This window comes from Chiloscyllium plagiosum, chromosome 6 (assembly GCF_004010195.1).
Source record: "Chiloscyllium plagiosum isolate BGI_BamShark_2017 chromosome 6, ASM401019v2, whole genome shotgun sequence".
NCBI classification, from domain to species: domain Eukaryota; kingdom Metazoa; phylum Chordata; class Chondrichthyes; order Orectolobiformes; family Hemiscylliidae; genus Chiloscyllium; species Chiloscyllium plagiosum.
The window spans coordinates 85,221,253-85,243,516 of record NC_057715.1 but is presented as its reverse complement, the minus strand read 5'-3'; the positions used below and the strand labels follow the sequence as shown (position 1 = coordinate 85,243,516).

The 22,264-nt window shown below is 40.8% G+C and overlaps 1 protein-coding gene across 1 annotated transcript in view; it reads right to left on the bottom strand.

Moving 5' to 3' along the window:
* wdr95 (WD40 repeat domain 95) overlaps window positions 1-22,264 on the bottom strand; it is a 121,527-nt gene that overhangs the window by 82,807 nt on the left and 16,456 nt on the right. The window contains exons 3-4 of the mRNA XM_043692043.1: window positions 6,611-6,664; window positions 3,203-3,286 (exon numbers count right to left, since the gene is read on the bottom strand). Of these exons, the coding sequence (XP_043547978.1) occupies window positions 3,203-3,286; window positions 6,611-6,664 (138 nt within the window). The remainder of the gene's footprint in view (window positions 1-3,202; window positions 3,287-6,610; window positions 6,665-22,264) is intronic.

The window sequence follows — 22,264 nt, the reverse complement described above, 5'->3', positions numbered from 1 at the left end:
AGGAGGTGTCCAGTCTCCCCAATGTAGAGGAGACCGTATCGGGAGCAACGGATACAATAAATGATATGAGTGGATGTGTAGGTAAAACTTTGATGGATGTGGAAGGCTCCTTTAGGGCCTTGGATGGAGGTGAGGGAGGAGGTGTGGGCGCAGGTTTTACAGTTCCTGCGGTGGCAGGGGAAAGTGCCAGGATGGGAGGGTGGGTCGTAGGGGGGCGTGGACCTGACCAGGTAGTCACGGAGGGAACGGTCTTTGCGGAAGGCGGAAAGGTGTGGGGAGGGAAATATATCCCTGGTGGTGGTGTCTGTTTGGAGGTGGCGGAAATGTCGGCGGATGGTTTGGTTTATGCGAAGGTTGGTAGGGTGGAAGGTGTGCACCAGGGGCGTTCTGTCCTTGTTGCGGTTGGAGGGGTTGGGTCTGAGGGCGGAGGTGCGGGATGTGGACGAGATGCGTTGGAGGTCATCTTTAACCATGTGGGAAGGGAAATTGCGGTCTCTAAAGAAGGAGGCCATCTGGTGTGTTCTGTGGTGGAACTGGTCCTCCTGGGAGCAGATATGGCGGAGGCGGAGGAATTGGGAATATGAAATGGCATTTTTGCAAGAGGTTTGTTCAGGGCCTGCTTCATGCCTCCAGGCAACACTTCATTCCAGCTTTGCCTTCTATTTTTGACTCAGTTTCCTTTGGTAGAGTTTGACAGTGGATTTAAATACCTTTTGCAATTTTCCAAATGTTTTAAAAATTGTCAGCTCATTTATATCATCACTTTACTTAAGAAGCTTTAAGTTACCCCTTTGATTTTCTTGAAATTTCACCAGAATTGCAATTTTTCAGTCTGATTGCTGGGGTCCTCCCATTAAAAATGTTGTGTTAAAAAGTATAGCAACAAATTACCTGCACAATATTGCACACAACTTCATAGTACTGCAATACTTGCCAAACATTTGTGACTAATCTTTTCTTGCAGCAGAAATTCTAATAAATTAGAGCAAATCTTACTGTATCAACCTGTAAAAAATTGTGTCTTGACTTTTTGTTTTGTTTAACTGATCTTTCTAATCAACCTGCTCAGAGATTACACACTTTTAGAGCAGGTGGGATTTGAACCCAAACTCCTGGTTTAAGGGTTGGGGCACTACCACAGTGCCACAACAGGGCCTTAACTCATGTTTAACCAAGGTCTTAACAAACTAATGCTATGTTATCTTTAAAAATGTTTAGCATTTATTGCATATCAAAGGCAAACTCGGAATGTCGCTCTAAAAGAGCCTGAGAGGCCTTGAGCATGTGGAAGGGATTTTGTCTCTTGTGGGACAATGTAGAACTGGACAGTGTTTTTACTTCTATTTCTTTCAATCTAGTGTACTGTATTCGCCGCTCACAATGCCAAGTTCTATACATTGGTAGGACCAGACACAGACTGGAACACCTCAGCTTTGTCCACAGAAATGATCATAAACCCCATTACTTCAGTTAAAAATCACACAACACCAGGTTATAGTCCAACAGTTTTAATTGGAAGCACACTAGCTTTCGGAGTGACACTCCTTCATCAGGTGATTGTGGAGGGCTCGATCGTAACACAGAATTTAAGCAAAAATTTGCAGTGTGATGTAACCTAAATTATACATTGAAAGATTGATTGTCTGTTAAGCCTTTCATCTGTTAGAATACAGTAATAGTTTCACTTTTTCATGTGTAAATCACAAAACCCTTTTTTTTAAAGTTGCATTCTCGGGTTAGCTGTTAACAATGATGATAGCTAGACAATATGTTGAAGGTGTTAGCCCCCTGTGTTAGCCTCCAACTCATTACTTCAATTATCTTGCTCTCAGGCAACAATTTCTGTCCTGGGCCTGCAACTGTATTCCAACAAAGCACAATACAAGCTGGACAAACAAAAACCTTGGGTTCCAATTAGGCACTTTGCAGCTCCTCGGATTCGACACCGAATTCCATAACTTCAGAGCATGACCTTGGAATCCTCCACACCGAATTCCATAACTTCAGAGCATGACCTTGGAATCCTCCATTTTTGTACATCCTCCAATGCCACTCCTTCTTTACCATCCTCTCCCCTCCCAACTCCAACACAAATAAACACACACACACACACACAATGTCTTGTTGACTTTGCTCTTAGCTGAATGGATCAATTTTCTCCTGTTCACACCTTCCTTCAGAACTTTTTAAACATCTCTATCTTCCCTTCACCACCATTAACAACTGCTTTGCTTTTGGCTCTGAAGATCCTCTGAAGATTCCACTTGCTCCTCCTCCCCTCTCCAACATACACTTTCAAAGTCTTTTGGTTCTGAAGAAATCATATCAGACTTGAAACATTAACGTTATGTTTCCCTTTTCACAGATGCTGCCAGACTTACTGCATTTCTCCAGCACTTTGTTTTTATTTTAATCGCAAACTAGGGATCACCAATGTCAGACAGATATGAGAAGGTGTTTTTTTTCCCTCAAGAAGGGTTGAGAGTTTTGGAATCCTCATCTTCAAAGGTAGTAGAAGCAAAGTTGTTGATAATTTTCAAGGCAAAGATAGATAGGCTCATGATAAGTAAAAGGATGAAAGCTTATTGTGGGAAGGCAAGAATGTGGAGCATCATATCAGCCACAAGTTTATTGAGTGATGGAGCAGGCTAAAGGGCCTGAGTGGCCTATTTCTGTTCCTAAGTCAAATGTTCATCTCTTTTTTATGTTTTGGTCTTATTTCTGAATTTCCCAGGTCTCTCCTATTACTGGAAATTGTCCCAAGAGGAAATTTCATCTTCTTTATCAGGAAATAGGGGGGCCAAGAGAAAGTAGTAAACTTTAGAATTATGCATGTCCTGGCAACTGTTGTGTTATGTCTTGCAGCAGGATGTGATATACCTTTAAAGGGGCATTCTCATGTCAGTGCTGGATCATGGCATGCCATCTAATGGTATAAAGCTGTCAGTCTCCATCTCACTGTGCTATGTCCTCTTGAAGTCCTCATGCTGAGGGAGGCTTTCTGCAATGCATCCAAATTGTTAGTTTGAGCCCAAAAATGCAAGTCCCTATGACTGCTATGTATATGTAACAATGGTTCATTGAGTTCTTCAGTATTATGTCACTCACATCACATCCATATTATTATTAGAAATATCACAGCATAATCATACAGATCATCTGTATATCTTGCCATCCCACATGCCCAACTTCCAACACTTACTACTCCATGGAATGCCAGGCACTTCTTCATTATTTTCTTGAATGCTTCCACATCTAAGTATTTCCTTCCAGCATTTTCAAACTCCTAAAAACAAGAAAGGTAAATAAAGATTCACTTTTCAAACATCAAACCCTCTTTTTTCAGGTAAAACATAGTGTGGATGTTCTGGATGTGCTTACTTTGCTCTTTATTTGATTCTGTGCAGGTTATACTATACAGGTGCAGCCATCTTCAGCATCAATGACCCTCCCACACCTTAAGGTCTGAACTGGGAATGCTCACCGATGATTGCACAATGCTCCGCACTATTTGTGGCTCCTCAGGTACTGAAGCAATCCATTTTTAAATGCAACAAAATCTGGACAGTACCCAATCTTGTGCTGACAAGTGGAAAGTAACATTCACTCCACACAAGTACTGGGCAATGATATAAGAGACCACCATCCATAACCATGCCCCTGGATATTTACCAATGTTACCATCACTATCAACATTCTGCGAACTAACATTGACCAAAATCTCATCTGGACATGCCCCATGAAACACAGTAGCTACAACAGCAGGTCAGAGGCTAAGTCAGGAGTGTGATGGAATACTCCCCACTTGCCTGGATGGGTGCAGCTCCAACAACACTTAAGAAGCTCGACACAATCCAGGACAAAGCAGCCCACTGATTGGCACAACATCCACAAGAATCCACTCTCTCCACCACAGACAGTTAGTAACAGCAATTTGTACTAGCTACAAGTTGCACTGCAGAATTTACCTAAGATCTTTAGACAGCACCTTCCAAACAGACGACCACTTCCATCCAGAGGATATGGGCAGCAGATACAAGGGGAGACCACCAGGTGCAGGTTCCTCTCCAAGCCACTCACTGTCCTGACTTGGAAATATATCGCTGCTCCTTCACTGTCGCTGGATCAAAATCCTTGAACTTTCTCCCTAAGGGCATTGTGGGTCTACCTTCAGCAGGTGAACTACAGCAGTTTGGGAAAACAACTCATCTCTAACTTCTCAAGGCAAACTAGAGGCGGGCAATAAATGCTGACCAGCCAGTGACACTCACATCTCATAAGTGTATATAAAAATGTTATGCTCACATGAACTGCTTTACTCATCACAATCCATGTTTTAATTGCTCAGACTCTATGCAGCACAAATGAAAGGCCTGATTATAGTTCAGGGTCGTGGGTTGTGGGTCAGGAAGGCACCCTATTGACAGCTGAAAACAAGGCCAAGTGAACACCAGGCCTCATTAGATTAGCAGGACTAGGCTGCTGAAAATCACCTTGCAGAAAATAGACAATCCAAGGGCTGTCTTACACAATCTCCAAATATCTGCCAATTATACTTGAAGCATGAATGAAAATCTTTTCAAATAAAGTTGCATTCCTTGGAGTAATTTGCTGTGCTCAGGCTGCTTTTACAATGTTCCAAATGGTTGCATGTAGCTTCTTACAGATTAGAATGAGCAAAAAGGCTGCCTACAACTTACTCAGGTTTCTGTGGAGATTTTGATGGAGAGAATGTGGGGCAGGTTGGAGCACTCCCTCTCGAGTCAGTTGGCAGCTTTAATAGGAACTTAAATAACCTTCACGATAACTCTAGCATCATGAGACACCAGTGCAGCATGGAGCGACATTGAATGGACAAGGACCTTAATGGAACCATCCATCTCAGTCTACCCTGCAAAAAAGGTGATGTGCCTGGCCTCATTGGGATGGCAATAGTGTGATGGATACAGTAAACATTGTCCTTTCCCATGCTGTCAGTGCTCCTTCCCCCAATCTATTCCAAATTAAGAGGTCCACTATGGTGCTAGCTAGTCAATTGGGCCAGCAGACCTCTCTGCAGTAGCAGCTCACAGCCTTCAAGGTTCCAATACCTATATGTCTTATATCTTACAGTGTTATTCAAGTTAAAACATGTAAAATAGTCAGTTCAATGGAAAAGTTGCAGAATACATCCATACAGGTTCATTATGATACACATCATCCATCCACAAAAAACTCTGCTTCAGTCTAAATGACCCATTTCCATATGAAATAAATTTATTAAATCTGAAAGTGAAAAACTCAGTGTGATAGATTAGAAATAACAAAAGGTTCAATAACAGCTTGTGGCAACTGTCACAAAATCAAATAAATAGTTCAAAGAAAAACATATTCTGTGGTCAAATTGTTTACTCACCTCATCATACTATTTAATTTCATTTAATAAGATGTGCCTCTATTGATATCTACCAATGTTATTTTAAATTAAGATTTCTCCCTGACTATGCAAACTTTGGATGGTTCATGATATAGGTGTGATCTGGTGTTTATGCAGAGGTAATCAGAGCACAGTCTGGACAAGTTGCCTTAAAAAAAACCCAAGTACAGTATTTTATCCCTTAATGATTTGGCATTGAACTGATTACAGTCTAAAGCCATCGATATGGATCTATGCAACTCTGGAGCAGTGATCAAAAGACATCCCAAGATTATTGTACTCTACTACAATATCAGAGAGACAGAAAAGTTGTAACTTTTTAAATTCTCCTCATAACACTTAAGAAGGACTTGTAGACAGCCATGTCACCTGAACCTCCCATAGTTTTCCACAAGTTATACCATATTTCCAGAACAAACTCTCCTTTTGTGTGTGATGGTAACCACTGAGTGTAATTCAGGGCTAAAAACAGGTTGTTATAACTAGATGGTTGCCCTAACTGAGTTAATTCTCTACTTTTCATTTCTGAAAGAAAGAGTTTCCAAATAGCCACTTCTGATGCAGTTCAATGAAGCTTCAAGATCAGGCCATAGTAATGAATAGTAAGGCAATTTTGGAGTGGGTAGCATGATCATACTGTATTGGTGTCTCTGTTCAAGTACAGCCCAGATTATTTTTAGATAACTTGATGTAATTCAACACTAGCCTTTCACATGTCCTCAACTCCCATCACTTGTGGAATTGATTGGAAAATGTATGGTGCAGGCTCAGATCATAAATAAGTGGAGTCCTATTTAAGTTATGGGATCCTCATTTTCAAACCTGAAACAGCCCAATTCTTGGATGAAAGGGGACTGGCTGGGTTAACAGTGGCAAAGTATCATACATTTAGAGGCTGTGATCTCTTGCTAACCCTACCAATGAATACCAATCTTAGTGAGTCTTAATTAACTCTATTTTCTTAATAACTTTGAATCACTAAGTGGTGATGTTATTTGAAGAAATGATTATGGACATGGGAATATTTCACTTTAGCTTTATATGCTGTCATTTTTGCAGAAGATTCTTATTTTTCTTCACTAGACTGTAATTAAGTGAACATTTATCTATTTGCACAATGCACTTCTCACTTAAGCTTGACTTTATCACGAGGATCCAGGATAGCATGCTGGACTGGGAAGGAGAGAAACTGACCTCAAAGGCAGCCTGCATACTCTTCAGGTGTTCCAGGGAGACTTGCTGTTCAATCTGTAAATAAAACAAGTAAATGAAATTTATGTAATGTTGGTATTTTGTTAAAAATTCATGTATGAAGTTTGGATGAGACCAGCTTTATTGCTGATCCATACACAACAGAGTTGATTATTAGGCCATTTCAGAGCACATATTGTTGTGGGTCTGGTATCATATGCAGGCTGGAATGGATAACGATGGAGGACTTATTTCCTTAAAAGGCATTAGAGAGTTGATTTTGGATCTCCAATACTGCCAAATTGGTGGAAGGTATGTTGAGCCTTAGTCTGTTGAGTCAGCTTTGTAGTCTCACTACATTTTCAGAAAGCACACAGGATACCTGGCAAAAGCAGAAGATTCCAGCCTGTGGAATCCTGCTTTGCACATTGCTGTAGAGGCAAAAAATACTGCAGATGCTGGAATCCAAAGTAGATAAGCAGGAGGCCGGAAGAACACAGCAAGCCGGGCAGCATCAGGAGGGGAAGAAGTCAACATTTTGGGTGTAACCCTTCTGCAGGACATTGCTGTAGGCTTTAGCCTGAAACAAGTAGTCTCTATGCAAACAAAATTTCTGATCAGCAGGAACAACAGAATAAATTAGTTCCAATCATTCTTGGGGGATAATTGTTTCATTCCTGCTCGGTAAAAGCCATGACAGTTGCTTCACACTGTACACTTTGTTGTTCTTTAGATTAGTACTTGCTAAGTTTTCTTCCCTGTTGTGACCCAATGTTGAGCTTTGAAAATGATCATGACCTTCACTGAAAACTGTAAGAATGCAACAGGACTTGAGAGAGAGCAGAGGCTTATTGGAGCAGGAGCGTAGCTCTTATTACTTGATCAGAGCTTCACGGCAGCCATTGCTAAAACCCCAAAATCATAGCACTGCACCCCATCTGGGGATGACTTCACTTCAGGAATTCCTGGTTTAGGTTAGGTGCTGCTTGTGTTGCAGTGGTACTAACCTTACCTGTGGGCCAGGAGGCCAGGGTTCAAGTCCCACCTGCTTGAGAGGTGTGGAATAACATTGCTGAACAGGGTGATGAGGAAATAGCTACAAATAACCCATTACACAGGAGATATACACTGCTTGATGTAAGCAACTCCCATTTCTAAAAGGAATGAGTACTAACAGATTTTAATAGATTAAGAAAAACTATTTGCCACCAAAGAGTTGAACCTTCTTCCATGTTATCGCAAGAAAGAAATATTATTCCTCAGTTATATATCATTGCTGTTGTGCCAGACTCTTAATCCTAAACTCTTTGATCCTAAACTGAGTTCTCACCACTTATTCTTTTCATCATGAAATGTAGGGTGCCCCATTGGGAGGCAGTTGGATGAGGACAACAGAGAACATGATCAGGAGGGCTTGAAAGCAAGTGGAGCATTGGCAGGCAGGTCAGAAAAAGCTAAGCAGGGAGCAGTCTGAGCAGGGATCAACTGGGGAACCAGGATAGCTGTGGCTGGTCATAAAGAAGCTCGCATTGGAAGTATATGTTCTTTGAGTTTCAATGGCTAAATGCTGTATTGTAAATTAGATGTTTTGTTCCTACAGAGATTAATTATATGGCTCTATCGTATAAAGGTAAGTTGACCATGACATTGAGCAGCATTAACGTACATTTCCATTTGAAAAATGTGCTCTTCTTATGCATTCAAAACTGAAGAAATGACTGTTTTGGATTTCTGGTGATAATCTGAAGTGATTTAAATGCCCAGAGATCTTTTAAAAAAAAACAACATCCACTTGGAGAAAAAAAGCCTCACCTGCACCTGGATTACTTTGATTGAAAGGTATTGCTTAGGAAAAGAAAAGATTAACTGGGTTTTTCAGTTTCAGTAGATTCCACTGTTTACATTAACTAGCAATTGTAATTACAGTTGAGCCTATTACTCAATGCTTGGCTGTGTTTCAAAAGCTCCGGAACCACTTCTCAGCAAGGGAGGGTTCATTCACATTTTAAGACATTATTAGCGCAATTTATGTCTTTAATGCAATCAGTAAAACATATGGTTGTTTTTATAACTGACTATTATCCACACCTTTCACCTATAAAAGACAAGCAGCAAGTAATCTCTTTCAGATAACGTGCCTCACTAATGCCTGGAGAGGCCAATTTGGGGAAAGCAGGTTGTACCACAATTGCCACATAAGAAGCTTCCTATGAGTTGTTGTTTCTGATGTTGATGCCACTACCAAAAATCACTGTAGCCACGAGTTATTATATTTGCGGACCACAGAAGGGGTCACCAATTTTTCTCTGTTGGCAGCTAGTGACTCTCTGGTAAAATATCTAACGTTTAGGGTCTTTACGTCATGCCTAAAAGGACATACCACTGATCACTGGCTCCAGCTACCAGACCGTATCAAAATTCCTTGAGTATATTACTACCATCCATTCTGCAAATGCCCAAGCTAATAAGCAGTCTCTGTTCAATGGGTGCTAACAAATGTGAAGCTCTGTCTTTGAAAGGACTGTAGCGTTTAAGGTTTTGTCAGAATATACCCATAATATACGATAGCTAGCAAAGATGTGCCCACTCAAAAGGGGTTAAAAATATTAAATGAGTTGTATAAATGAGAATTTTGTTTCCTCTTTATGATGTTTGACTAACAGCTTGATCAGACTGTTACAAGTTTAATTCTTTTTAAATCACCATTTCAATCCCATGACTCATAAGGTCTGCCCGTAGTGGATATTTGGCGAGTGGCTATAGATAATTCACAAAGCATGAGTAACATAAGGGCCCATGAGAAACATAGGGAAAGTAGAGGAATTAATGGAGAAAATGAACATTGTGAGGGATATAACAAGGCCTTGGGGATGTTTGAAAACTGGGCCAGTGAACAGAGGAGGCAGATATTTGAATGGACTGGCCCAGTTACCCACCTGGCTTTATGATGGTTGCAGAGCTGCCTCCTGGTGTGGTAAACCTTTCTCCGTTTAACACAGCCTCCCCATAATGAGAACATGACTCTTTTTAAAAAAAAATAAATGAGATTGCAAGGTCAGGTTCTTTCCTGATTCAACCTTTCCAGCTTCTCCACGGAAATCTACTCAAGTTGACTTACATTTCATAAAGGACACTTCACTGTTCGTAAAGTCTACTTTGAGTGCAAGTACAAAATTATTCTGCATCAACATTATGTTTGTTCTGTGCATGATACAAAAGGATACCCTTCAGAAAAAGTGAAGTGTTAAGGACAAAAACCAAAAATGCATGTAAACTCTGATGGAAGCCAGTTAAATTATTAAGCTCACCTTTTCTTGTGTGGGTGCTGACTAATCTGCTAAGTACATCTAGAACTTTCTCTTTAATTTTCATTTTTATTTTTCAATAAAATAATGGGTCGTGCACCCCTTCATGTAATTATCCATTACATTTGTTGTTGCCGTGGGTACTGGCAGAAAATATTAAACATACTTCTTTCACTGGAATTTGCAGTGACAAAGAATGAAAACAGAGAATGTGGTGGAACACAAATGAGGAGTTATAGATTTAAAGTGATGGACAGAAAAAGCAAAGATGATAAGAGGAATTTTGTTCCCCGACAGCGAGTAGTTAGGGCATGGAAGGCATTGCCTGGAAATGTGGTGGAGGAGGTTCAGCTGAGGCATTCATGAGGACACTGATGATTATTTGGATGGAAATAGTGTGCACAGCTATGGGGATAAAGTAGAATTTTGGCACTAGGCTTGATGGGCAGAATGGCCTCTGTGCTGTAATAATTCTGTGGTTCTATAAAAATATTAACTACATGGCTTTCTGCCAGAAACTGCAAATTGTGCTTCAGGGCAAATGAGGAATCGGCTTGTTTTCTTAAAAATCCAATTATACACAAGATGTGGATATTTCTGACAAAGCTAGAATTTATTGCCCATCTCTAATTATCCTCAAGGTAGTGCTGAGCTGGCATCTTGAACTGCCACAGTCCATTTGGTGTAAGTACATGTACAATGCTGTTAGCGAGAGGATTCCAGGATTTGAACCCTGTGACGTTAAGTAACAGAAATATATTTCCAGTTCAGGATGGCTGGTGGCTTGGAGGGAAACTTGCAGGTAGTGGTTGCCATGTATCAGCTGCCCTTAAACTTTCTAGATGGTAGAGAGTTTGATGTTGCACACGCTGTTGTGCAGCTTGTAGATGGTACACATGGCAGGCATATGCATTGGTAGTAGAGGAATGAATGTTGAAAGGATTAGAAAGGGTGTCAGTCAAGTAGGCTGCTTTATCCTGGATGGTGTCAAACTTCTTGAGTGCTATTGGAGCTACACTCATCCAGATATGTGGGGAGCATTCCATCACACTCCTGCCTTTTGCCTTATAGATGGTGGAGAGGGATTATGGAGTCAGGTGCCGAGTTACTTGGTGCAGAATTCCCAGACATGTTGACAATATTTATATGGCTGGTTCAGTTTCAATAGTAACCTCAAGGATGTTGATAGCCGGGAATTGAACAATGGCAATGCCAATTGGCAATGGTTAGATTCTTTCTTACTGAAGATGGTCATTGCCCAGCACTAGCATGGTGCAAAGCTTCTTTCCACTTGTCAACCCAAGAGATCTAGGTACACTAGGACATGGACTGCTTCAATGAGGGAGTTGTGAATGGTGTTGGATATTTACGATTGCACTGTGAACATCCCTACTTCTGTGCTTATGTTTGAGGGAAGACCATTGGTGAAGAAGGTTGGGTATAAGAGTCTACCCTGAAGAACTCCTGTGGACATGACATGTGGCCGAGAAGACCAGCCTTAAACAACACAGGTATTACCCACGGTGCCAGGTATGACTCTAACCAGCTGAGAGATTTCTTCTTGATCCGCATTGATACCAAAGCTACAAAGTATATTCAGGGGATGCTAGCAAAGCTAGAGTCAAAGGCAAAGGCAGTGACCTCACTTCCTGGCTTGAGTTCAGCTCTTTTGTTCATGATTGGATCAAGATTACATCAGAAGGTGAATGGGCCTACTGTAATCCAGACCGATGGTTAGCAAACAGGTAATGCTGAGTAAGTGGTTCATGGTAGGACTGTCAAAAACAACTTCCATCACTTTGAGAGTGATTGAAAACAGACAGATGGGGCAATTTTCAGTTGAGTTGGATTCACCCTGCTTTTTGCAGATAGAATAAATGTAAGCAATTTTCCACATTATGTTGCAAGTGTACTGTGTGGTTCAGCACACTGTAGTTCTTGAACATAGGTCATCAGAACTACTGATCTGTGTATTTAAAGAACTGGTTTCAAGTGGATTTCCATGTTTTCTACTCATAAACCTTTACATCGGTTCTGGAATTCATTTCATCAGCAGTTATTCAGCAGTGGAAAATCCCATGCATTTTAACACCAGGTCAAAACCCCATCTAAATTCCTGGGAATGGGACCACTTGCATGCCATACAGTTTGCAAGGCTAACAGATCAGTGCCCCATAGCTCGACAGAGTCTCTGATTGGCACCAGAAGCCATTCCAAAGGCATGGAGGAATTCTAAAGGAATATTGTCTTCAATTCCTCTAATTCCACTGCAGCAAGTGGACCTCTTCATGAGTGCAATGTTTCTCCAGGAATAATTGCCTTTTCCCAGGCAAATAATAGAGCCTCTTTTGCAGATTGAGCTTTGCCCAAATTTTCCAAGGCTGAAGGTGGGTATAAAAGAGTGAATACCAGGATAGCTTTAAACTTCCCCTGCTGTTCATCCTTGACATAAGGACACAAGGAGAATAGTCTGCCATGGAGACAGCTGCCATACACCTGATCTTCTACGACCTGATCCACCTCAGTTGTTATTTCATGGCCATTGTATTTCAAACCAAAGGCTTTTTAAAAAAGAATTGGCTGCAGTGTTTAATTTAACAACTTCCAGTGAGAGCAGTACAAACAAGCAAAGGTATCCTAGCAACAAGATAAATAAGGTATCTCTGCATTAACTAACCAGAGAAAATGTCAATAGAAAATTTCAAAGCCCTTACATAATGAGTCAGTTCCACGCTGTGGTTTATAAAATACTGCATAAACACTTCAAAAAGAAAAGGATTGGTCACTCATGTCTACTGAGTGAAGAATATAGAAAACAGATTTTCTGTGATATGTAAAATAATGTGCTTTGAACAAATAAAACAAAATGAATGAGAATTGAAGTTCCATTGCCTTTTCTGGAAACTCACCTGCTTCCTCTACCTTTGATTGCTTAAACCAAGGACCACCACTCTACCCAGTACTATCAAGCTAGGGGATCAATCCTGGTTCAATAGAGAGTGCAGGAGGGCATGCCAGGAGTAGCACCAGGCAAATCTGAAAATGAGGTGTCAATGTAGTGAAGCTACCAGACAGGACTACATGCATACCAAGCAGCATAGGTAGTATGTGATAGACAGACTTAAGCCATCCCGCAAACAACAGATCAGATCTAAATTCTGTTGTCCTGCCACATCCAATTGTGAATGGTGATGCACAGTTAAACAAGTCACTAGAGGAGGAGGCCCACGAAAGAGCCCGGCACATTAGTATAAAAAGATAAGACTGAAGCTCTCGTATCAAACTTCAGCCATAAGTACCGAGTGGATGATCCTTCTCGACCTCCTCCAATGGTTCCCCAGCATCACAGATACCAATCTTTGGCCAATTTGATTCACTCCGTGTGATATCAAGAGACAGCTGGAGCCATTGGATACTGCAAAGGCTACAGGGCCTGACAACATTCTAGAAATAATGTTGAAGACATGTGGTCCAGAAGTTGCCACTCCCCTAGTCAAGCTCTTCCAATACAATTGCAACAGGGGCATCTACCTGGCAATGTGGAAGATTGTCCAGGTATGGCCTGTACGTAAAAAGTAGGACAAATCCAATCTATCCAATTACCTCCCCACCAGTCTAATCTTGATTATCAGTAATGTGATGGAAGGTGTCATTAGCAGTGCTATCAAGCAGCACTTGCTTAACAATAACCTGCTCAGTGACACCCAGATTGGGTTCCGCAGAACCACTCGATACCTGACCTCATTGCAGCCTTCTTTCAAACATGGACAAAAGAGCTAAATTCCAGAGGTGAGGTGAGAGTGGCAGCCTTGACACCAAGGAGCACTAGGAAAACTGGAATCAATGGGTATCAGGATCCTCTCCACTGGTTGGAGTCATACCTGGAATATGGCTGTGGTTGTTGGAAGCCAATCATCTCAGCTCCAAAACATCTCTGCAGGAGTTCCTCAGGGCATTGTCCAAGATCCAATCATCTTCAGCTGTGTCATCAACAACCTTCTCACCATAAGGTCAGAACTGTTCTGAGGATCATGGCATTGTATTCATTAAGGGGAGTTCTAATAGAAATGTACAGATAATGCATGGCTTAGAAAGGGTGGGAGCTAGGAATTTATTTCCGTTAGGTGGGGATACTAGGACCTAAGGGCACAGCCTTAGAATTAGAGGGGGTCAATTTAAAACAGGATTGGAATAGTTAGGTTGTTTTTTGATTGGCATGAACACAATGGGCAAAGGGGCTTTTCCTGTGCTGTCGATCGTTGTGAATCTGTCAGAGCCTGTTACTCTATGATCTGAGATATAATAGAAGTCAGGATGAAAGTATAATAAATACTGTTAAGTCTGAAGACAGTTCTTGACTTTACCTTCGCTATGACCAATCTGGTTTGAACCCAAACTCAGTATCAAATTAGATTCCCAACAGTGTGGAAACAGGCCCTTAAGCCCAACCGACCCTCCGAAGAATAACCCACCTCCCTCTGACTAATGTATCTAACACTATGGGCAATTTAATATTTCCAATTCACCTGACTGTACATCTTTGGACTGTGGGAGGAAACCAGAGCACCCAGAGGAAACCCACGCAGACACGAGGAGAATGCGCAAACTCCACACAGACAGTGGTGGTTTCTAAGTGGGATACACAATCTAGAAAAGAAACCTGACTGGAACTATTGTGGCAATCATTCCCTCTCACTGGGTCAAAATCTTGGAACTCCCATGCTAACAGCACTATGGCTGCACCTACCCCCAAAAGACTCTAGTGGTTCAACAAGCCAGCTCACTATCGCCTTCTCCAGGGCAATTATGGATGGGCAATAAATATTGGCTCAAACAGCAAAGCCCACAGCCTATGAATAAATAAAATTAGACGTTGATAACCAATTGACTAATAAGTCAATAGAATTCCTTGTCGAAATTCCTCAAAATATAAAGAAAAGATTCTCTATGATTAAATTGTTGTATATTTGCTAAGAAAGTTACCATGTTCAGAAATTTCTTGGTATTTGTGTTGTTGAAGATTGGACTTTAGTTTGGGTATTCACATCAGAATCCTGAAGAATTCCTGACATAAATGTTTTGAAATTGTCCAGGAGGTTTCAACTATGCATGAGTGGATTTCCACTGCACAGGAACTAATGCAAATTCTCTGACTTAATGTTATACCATGAACAAGTAAATGATTAGCAAGCATAAGTGAACGACGCACCACATCCCAGCCTAATTATACCCTCTCCTTACTTGGTCCAACTAGCTCCCAGCTTCACCCCATCAGATCTGACTATTTCTCCATCAAGTACCCACTTGAGTTCCAACATGACTACACATCCACCACCCCCTCACTTACTAATAGACTTGAGATTTTTTTTTTAAACCTACGTGAATATGGAAACTTACACAGGTAGGGTCAACATGATCAGCATTGAAACTGACCAGAATATCCAGACCATTTCAGTTAACTGGAGACACCATTTTCACAGATAAAATTATCTTAGTGACTGGTAGTGTGGTGTCAATTTAGTGTTAGCAGACAGTGGGTTGATACAATGAGTTGTAATAGATACAACAATCTAGACTAGCATCGACACTGCACCTCACAACAGAAACATGTCATTTTAATCACAGCATGAGGGAATTAATCTGTTAATTCTGATGCTCAATTCCTGAAGTCTTTATCACTAGCTGCTTGCACCATCAGTTAAAGCAAGTTAATATGTTGAGGAATGTACTCAAAATCATCTTTCTGCAACAGTCGGTTACACAGCTCATGCTTCTCTTTTAAATTATAGACAGACACCCAGTATAAATTAAAATACACACTAAAATAATTTGCTTTTTCACTATTTTCTCCATAAAATTTTTAAATAAACACTTAGTGATTCTAACACTTCCTCATGGCTTTGGCTGTACAGTTTTAATTCAGAAAGGAAAGGCTGGGTAATTATGTTGGAGAGTTGGGAGAAAAATTATTTGAAAGATGGGCTGAAGTTTATTAAACATTAGTCCACTGGAAGAACATTACGCATAAATCCCTGAAGAATCATTAGCGCAAAAACAGCTAATCATTAATGGGTGTAGGCAGATCTAGTTTAAGTATTGATAGTTGACAGATCATTGAACCATGTAACATTCATGCTAAATAAAACTGTAGGGAATGGCTACAGTGAATACGCAATGACAAAACCAGAAGAAAATTCCCTATAATTGGCACTGATAGAAGTTGCATCTTATTACTGTACAAGAAAATGGTCATTAAATAATCTGTCTAGAAAGCTCTAATTTTATTTAATTTTCAAGCCATTAGAAGGATAACTATTTAAAATCAACAACGTAATTAGTGCAACATTTCAATGAAATCCATTACTTGCTATGCACCTAATAACACATTTCCAAATATATAAACATGTAAATCTGAAAGACCTCACAATATTTTGCATTCTCTTATCTACAATTACTTATTTCTATCATCTTATTTTCCAATATACAATTGAGTGACTTTAAATTATTGTATTTTCCTTACCTGCATGCTTGAAAAAGTGGTGGTATTAGATTTTTTTTTTCTTTCAACCTTCAAATTCATCTGGTTGCTGCAAACCTACCATATTACGGCTATTCCTAAATTATACATTCATAACCAGCAGGACTCTTGCAGGAGCAAGTCACCCCCGACAAGCACTCACACAGACTGCTGTGCTCAATTATAAGACCGTAAACATGATATACATGGTTGCTGTGCTCGAAAAGCAGATAAACTGAATAATTCTCATCATCAGAACCATTTGCCGTATCGCTACCTATGGCAATGGCTTTCAAGGTACTCAAGGCTTTTTGTACATCTGGTTTCCTAAACAATGGGTTTGTTTCTAGTGAACAGAAAGCTCCATTATCTCATTTCACAACATAGACTATCTTTCAAAATACAAGTTGGAATTACAGCATATGTCTCAGATTTCTGTGTTTGGTATGATTTGCTTTAAAGCAGTAACAACAGTAAATCGAGTGCTTTGTGGTAATGACACTGGGGACAGAAACTGATCATCTCCCCCAGTGGTTCAGTCAGCAAGTGCACTGTCCGGTGTACAAAGCAATAGTGTAACAACTTGCATTTACATAGTGCCAATAACAGCAAAATCTCTCAACAAGAATGAACAAATAATGAAACTGAGCCATATGAGCTATCAGCATTGGTGACCAAAAGCTTAGTCAAGAACATAGATTTTCAGAGGGCATCTAACCGGAACAGAGGAAGCTGAAGAGGGAGAGAGATTGATGGGAGGAATTTCAGAGCTTAAGCCCAAGGCAGGGAAAGTCTAGCATCCCATTCCCCAAAAAGCAAGCCAAGTGAAATGACGCTTCACAGGCCAGCATCCCATCACCAATTACTCTTTATTTACCAATGCACAGCCTTTGACAATAACACTGACTCTCACTGATTCAGTCATTCAGCAACTCAATATCCCTGACATTCACCCCTTTTTTAAAAATCAGCCAGGACTCCCTATTGGATTAGATTAACAGCCCCAATCAAGGAACTCATTCTATGAGATCCATCTGGCTGACCTCATTACAATCACAACATTGAGAAATTCTATTTATATATACTTTATGGATAAATTGAGATACAAAACCTTACTTGAAAAATAAATGTATTCCTGTTGATTTATTTGCAATGTTGCTATTTTAAATCTACTGACAAAAAAGGAATTCTAACTCAGACTGATCTCCTCAATCAGTCATTCTCAAACCAGAATACATGATGAGTTCAGAAGGACTTGCCTAACTTAAAAGCCATGGACCCATGCCCAAAGGTGAGCACATCGTGGTTTTAACACGGCATACTCGAATGCCTGCTGATTGCTCGTCACTGGGTCTATCAGAGCTGCCTGTCGAATCTAACGGATTAAAACAATGTTTGATTTTGAAGTGTAGGAATCCCCATACAGACCGATACATTAAAGAAATTCATATTGAAAGGATGACAATTGGATTTTATGAATAAATAAAAGTAATCAAATACTGGACTATTTTACCAAATTGAATACCTCAAGTAAAAATGTTTTGGGAGTCCTGGAAGAAGGATCTCTTCTCATGTAAATGACGATGTGAAATTTATTTATATATACACATTTGTCCTGTAGGGGTCTGTTCCAGGGACATGAGTTCAAATCCCACCACAGTAGATGGTGGAATTTGAATTCAGTAAAAATGTGAAATTAAGAGAATAATAATGACCATGAATCCATTGTTGATTGTCAGACAAAACCCAGTTAGTTCACTAATGCCTATCATCGGGCCTACACATGGCTCCTCACCCACAGCAATGCAGCTGACTCTTAACTGCTCTCTGGGCAGTTAGAGGTGGACAATAAATGCTGGCCTGGTCAGTGACACCCTCATCTGTAATTTTTTTTAAAAATTGGCTTGATTAGCTGAATTTAGTTAATAATTTCGCTGAATTAGTCTGCTAGTGTTTCTTAGAAGAAAGTGAGCACTGCAGATGCTGGCGATAAGAGTCGACAGTGTGATACTGGAAAAACACAGCAGTTCAGGCAGCATCCGAGGAGCAGAAGAATCGACATTTCGGGCATAAGCCCTTCATCAGGATTCCTGATAAAGGGCTTGTGCCCAAAACGTCGATTCTCCTGCTCCTCGGATGCTGCCTGAACTGCTGTGTTTTTCCAGTATCACACTGTCGACTCTGCTTGTCGGTCACCTGATGCTATAAAGTCAAAGCCTGGTCCAGCACAATTCAAGATGGATGTTATTTCTAAAGGAACAAAACAATCATTAATTTCACATAGCCTTTCTTCAGTTAAGGTAAAATAGTTTTGTACACAGTTTTTACACAAATCAATGGAAAACATCTGCAAGATTTATTACATTCTAGGTAGACAGAAAACTGGTCAAGATGACCTCAGGTACTACAATGGTAGCACTACATTTGTAACTTCTATTTTCAAGAACACTTTGTAAACCACTGCCATGAAATATTGTTACTATCATTTAAATATCATTCATTTACATGATGTTTCTCCAAGGTTTTTTACTGCTGTTGACAAACTATGGACCAGTGCAGACCAGGCAATACTTTGTCTCTGTAAACATGCAGGAGAAGTATGGCTTCACAAATAAGGTCACAATGTCTAGTTGCTAGAGGGTGTTTTGTGCACATTTTGTTACACAGTTTACCAGTTATCTTTCCAACATCTCTGCCTTCCACACTCCACAGCTCCACCTAGTGATAGTGAATTCTGGCTGAGGGATCCATCTCAAATGGCAGTATTCATTTCAGACCCACGGTAAATGTCAGGAAGGCATTCTACCAAACAGACCATCACAACAGAGTATTTTTCTATCCTTATCCAACAACCACAGACTTACACTTAACAGCTACTGTTTAACTGGATTGTGAAAAACTGAATGACTGGATGAATTTTGCTTTTTATACTGGCACATCTCAGGGTTAGACCAGCTAATCCAGCGTAAATAATCAAACATGGGAAATCTCTCCTCAATGGGGGTCATTCTCACATTAGACAATCTATTTAACAACAGTTTGCATCTTCAGCCAGAAGTGCCAAGTGGTTGATCCATCTTGGCTTTAATCTGTACAACATCATCAGCTACCTATTAAAGAAAGAAACAGATCTGTGAAACAAATAATTTATAGCATAGTTAAATAATTACAATGCAATGCAATGCAATGAAATAAATAATTAGTTGACTCCATTTCTTACACTTCACTATTGCACAAGATGTCCTTCTTCTCAGAACCCCTGACATCTTGAAATGTGTCCATATTACAGAGGATGTGGTGCTGGATGTCTTAAAACACATAAACGTCGATAAGCCCTCAGGATCTTAACAGGTGCACCCTAGAGCTCTGTGGGCCGCTGGGGAAGTGATTGCTGGACCCCTTGTCTGAGAGATTTGTATCATCAATAATCACAGGTGAGGTGTCAGAAGACTGGAGGTTGGCTAATGTGGTGCCACTATTTAAGAAACATGGTAAGGAAAAGCCTGGGAACTATAGACCAGTGAGCCTGACATCGGTGGTGAGCAAGTTGTTGGAGGGAATTCTGAGGGACAGGATTTCCATGTATTTGGAAAGGCAAGGACTGATTAGGGATCGCCATCCTGGTTTGTGCATGGGAAATCATGTCCCATTAACTTGATTGAGTTTTTTGAAGAAGTACCAAAGACGATTGAGAGTGGTAGAGTGGTGGACATGATCTATATGGGCTTCAGTAAGCAGTTCAGCAAGGTTCCTCATGATAGACAGGATAGCAAGGTTAGATAACATGGAATACAGGGAGAAATAGCTATTTGGATTGAGAACTGGTCAGAGACAGAAGGTGGTGGTGGAGGGTTGTTTTTCAGACTGGAGGCCTATGACCAGCAGTGTGCTTTTCATCATTTATATAAATGATTTGGATGTGAACATAGAAGGTATGGTTTGTAAGTTTGCAGATGACATTAAAATTGGAGGTGCAATGGACAGTGAAGAAGGTTACCTCAGGGTACAATGCGATTTTTATTATATGGGCCAATGGACTGAGGAGTAGCAGATGGACCTTAATTTAGATAAATGTGAGGTGCTGCATGTTGGAAAGGCAAATTATGGCAGGACTTATACACGTAATGGTAAGGTCCTGGGGAGTATTGCTGAACAGAGACACCTTGGAGTGCGAGTTCATTGTTTCTTGAAAGTGGAGTTGCAGATAGAAAGGATAGTGAAGAAGGTGTTTGGTATGCTTGCCTTTATTGGTCAGAATGTTGAGTATAGGAGTTGATAAGTCATGTTGAGGCTATACAGGACATTGGTTAGGCCACTTTTGGGACACTGCGTGCAGTTCTGGTATCCCTGCTATGGGAAGGATGCTGGTGTTTGGTATGCTTGCCTTTATTGGTCAGAATGTTGAGTATAGGAGTTGATAAGTCATGTTGAGGCTATACAGGACATTGGTTAGACCACTTTTGGGACACTGCGTGCAGTTCTGGTATCCCTGCTATAGGAAGGATGCTGTGAAACTTGAAAGGGTTCAGAAAAGCTTAACAAGGATGTTGCCAGAGTTGAACGGTTTGTGCAAGAGAAAGGGGCTGAATAGGCTGGGGCTGTTTTCCCTGGAGCGTTGGAGGTGAAGGGGTGACCTTAAAGAGGTTTATAAAATCATGAGGGGCATGGATAGGGTCAATAGCCAAAGTCGATAGCAACGGTAGTAGATTCGCCAAGTTTAAGTGCATTTAAGTCGTCATTGGACAGGCATATGGACGTACATGGAATAGTGTAGGTGGGATGGGCATCAAATTAGTATGACAGGGCAGTGCAACATCGAGGGCTGAAGGGCCTGCACTGCGCTGTAATGTTCTATGTTGTATGTCTTTTCCCCAGGGTGGGGGAGTCCAAAACGTAGAGGGTACAGGTTGAAGGTGAAAGGAGAAAAGTTTGAAAGGGACTTAAGGGGCAACTTTTCCATGCAGAGGCTAGTGCATATATGGGATGAGTTGCCAGAGGAAATGGTGGAAGTTAGTACAACTACAACATTTAAAAGACATCTGGATGCGTATACGAATAGGAAGGGTTTAGAGGGATATGGGTTGAGAGTATGTTGTTGGAAAAGCACAACAGGTCAAGCAGCATCTGAGGAGCAGGAAAATCGATGTTTTGGTTCAGAGCCCTTCATCAGGAATGAGGCTGGGAGCCTCTCCACCCCTGAGGCTCCCAGCCTCATTCCTGATGAAGGGCTCTGGCCCAAAATGTCAATTTTCCTGCTCCTCGGATGCTGCTTGACCTGCTGTGCTTTTCCAGCAACACACTCTCAACTCTCAACCTCACTGTCTCCTTAGAAGGATATGGGCTAGTGCTGGCAAATGGGACTAGATTAGTTGAGGATATCTGGTCAGCATGGAGGACTTGGACCAAAGGGTCTGTTTCCATGCTGCACAATTCTTTGTCTCTATGACTTTAGTTACTTGAAAAAGGTAAAAACAATGACTGCAAATGCTGGAAACCAGAGTCTAGATTAGAGTGGTGCTCGAAAAGCACAGCAGTTCAGGCAGCATCCAGCACCATTCTAATCTAGACTTTAGTTATTTGAAGCAAGCATTCCTCTTTTTAAAATCAGACTTGCAATTGTTGACTTGCTTTCTATCCATTTTGTTTTAGAGATCCCTTTGCTCCCCAACGTTTCTTATTTTGCAAGCAAGGTCAATCCTTAGCATTTTCTCAATAGCACTCTATCAGGTGAGCACTATCCCAAAGAGAATAGTTATTTTTCAGCTCTCAAAAGGCAAATATTGCCCAAAATGTCCCTTGCACAGAATTTCCTTCAGAAAGTTACTCTAAGCACAA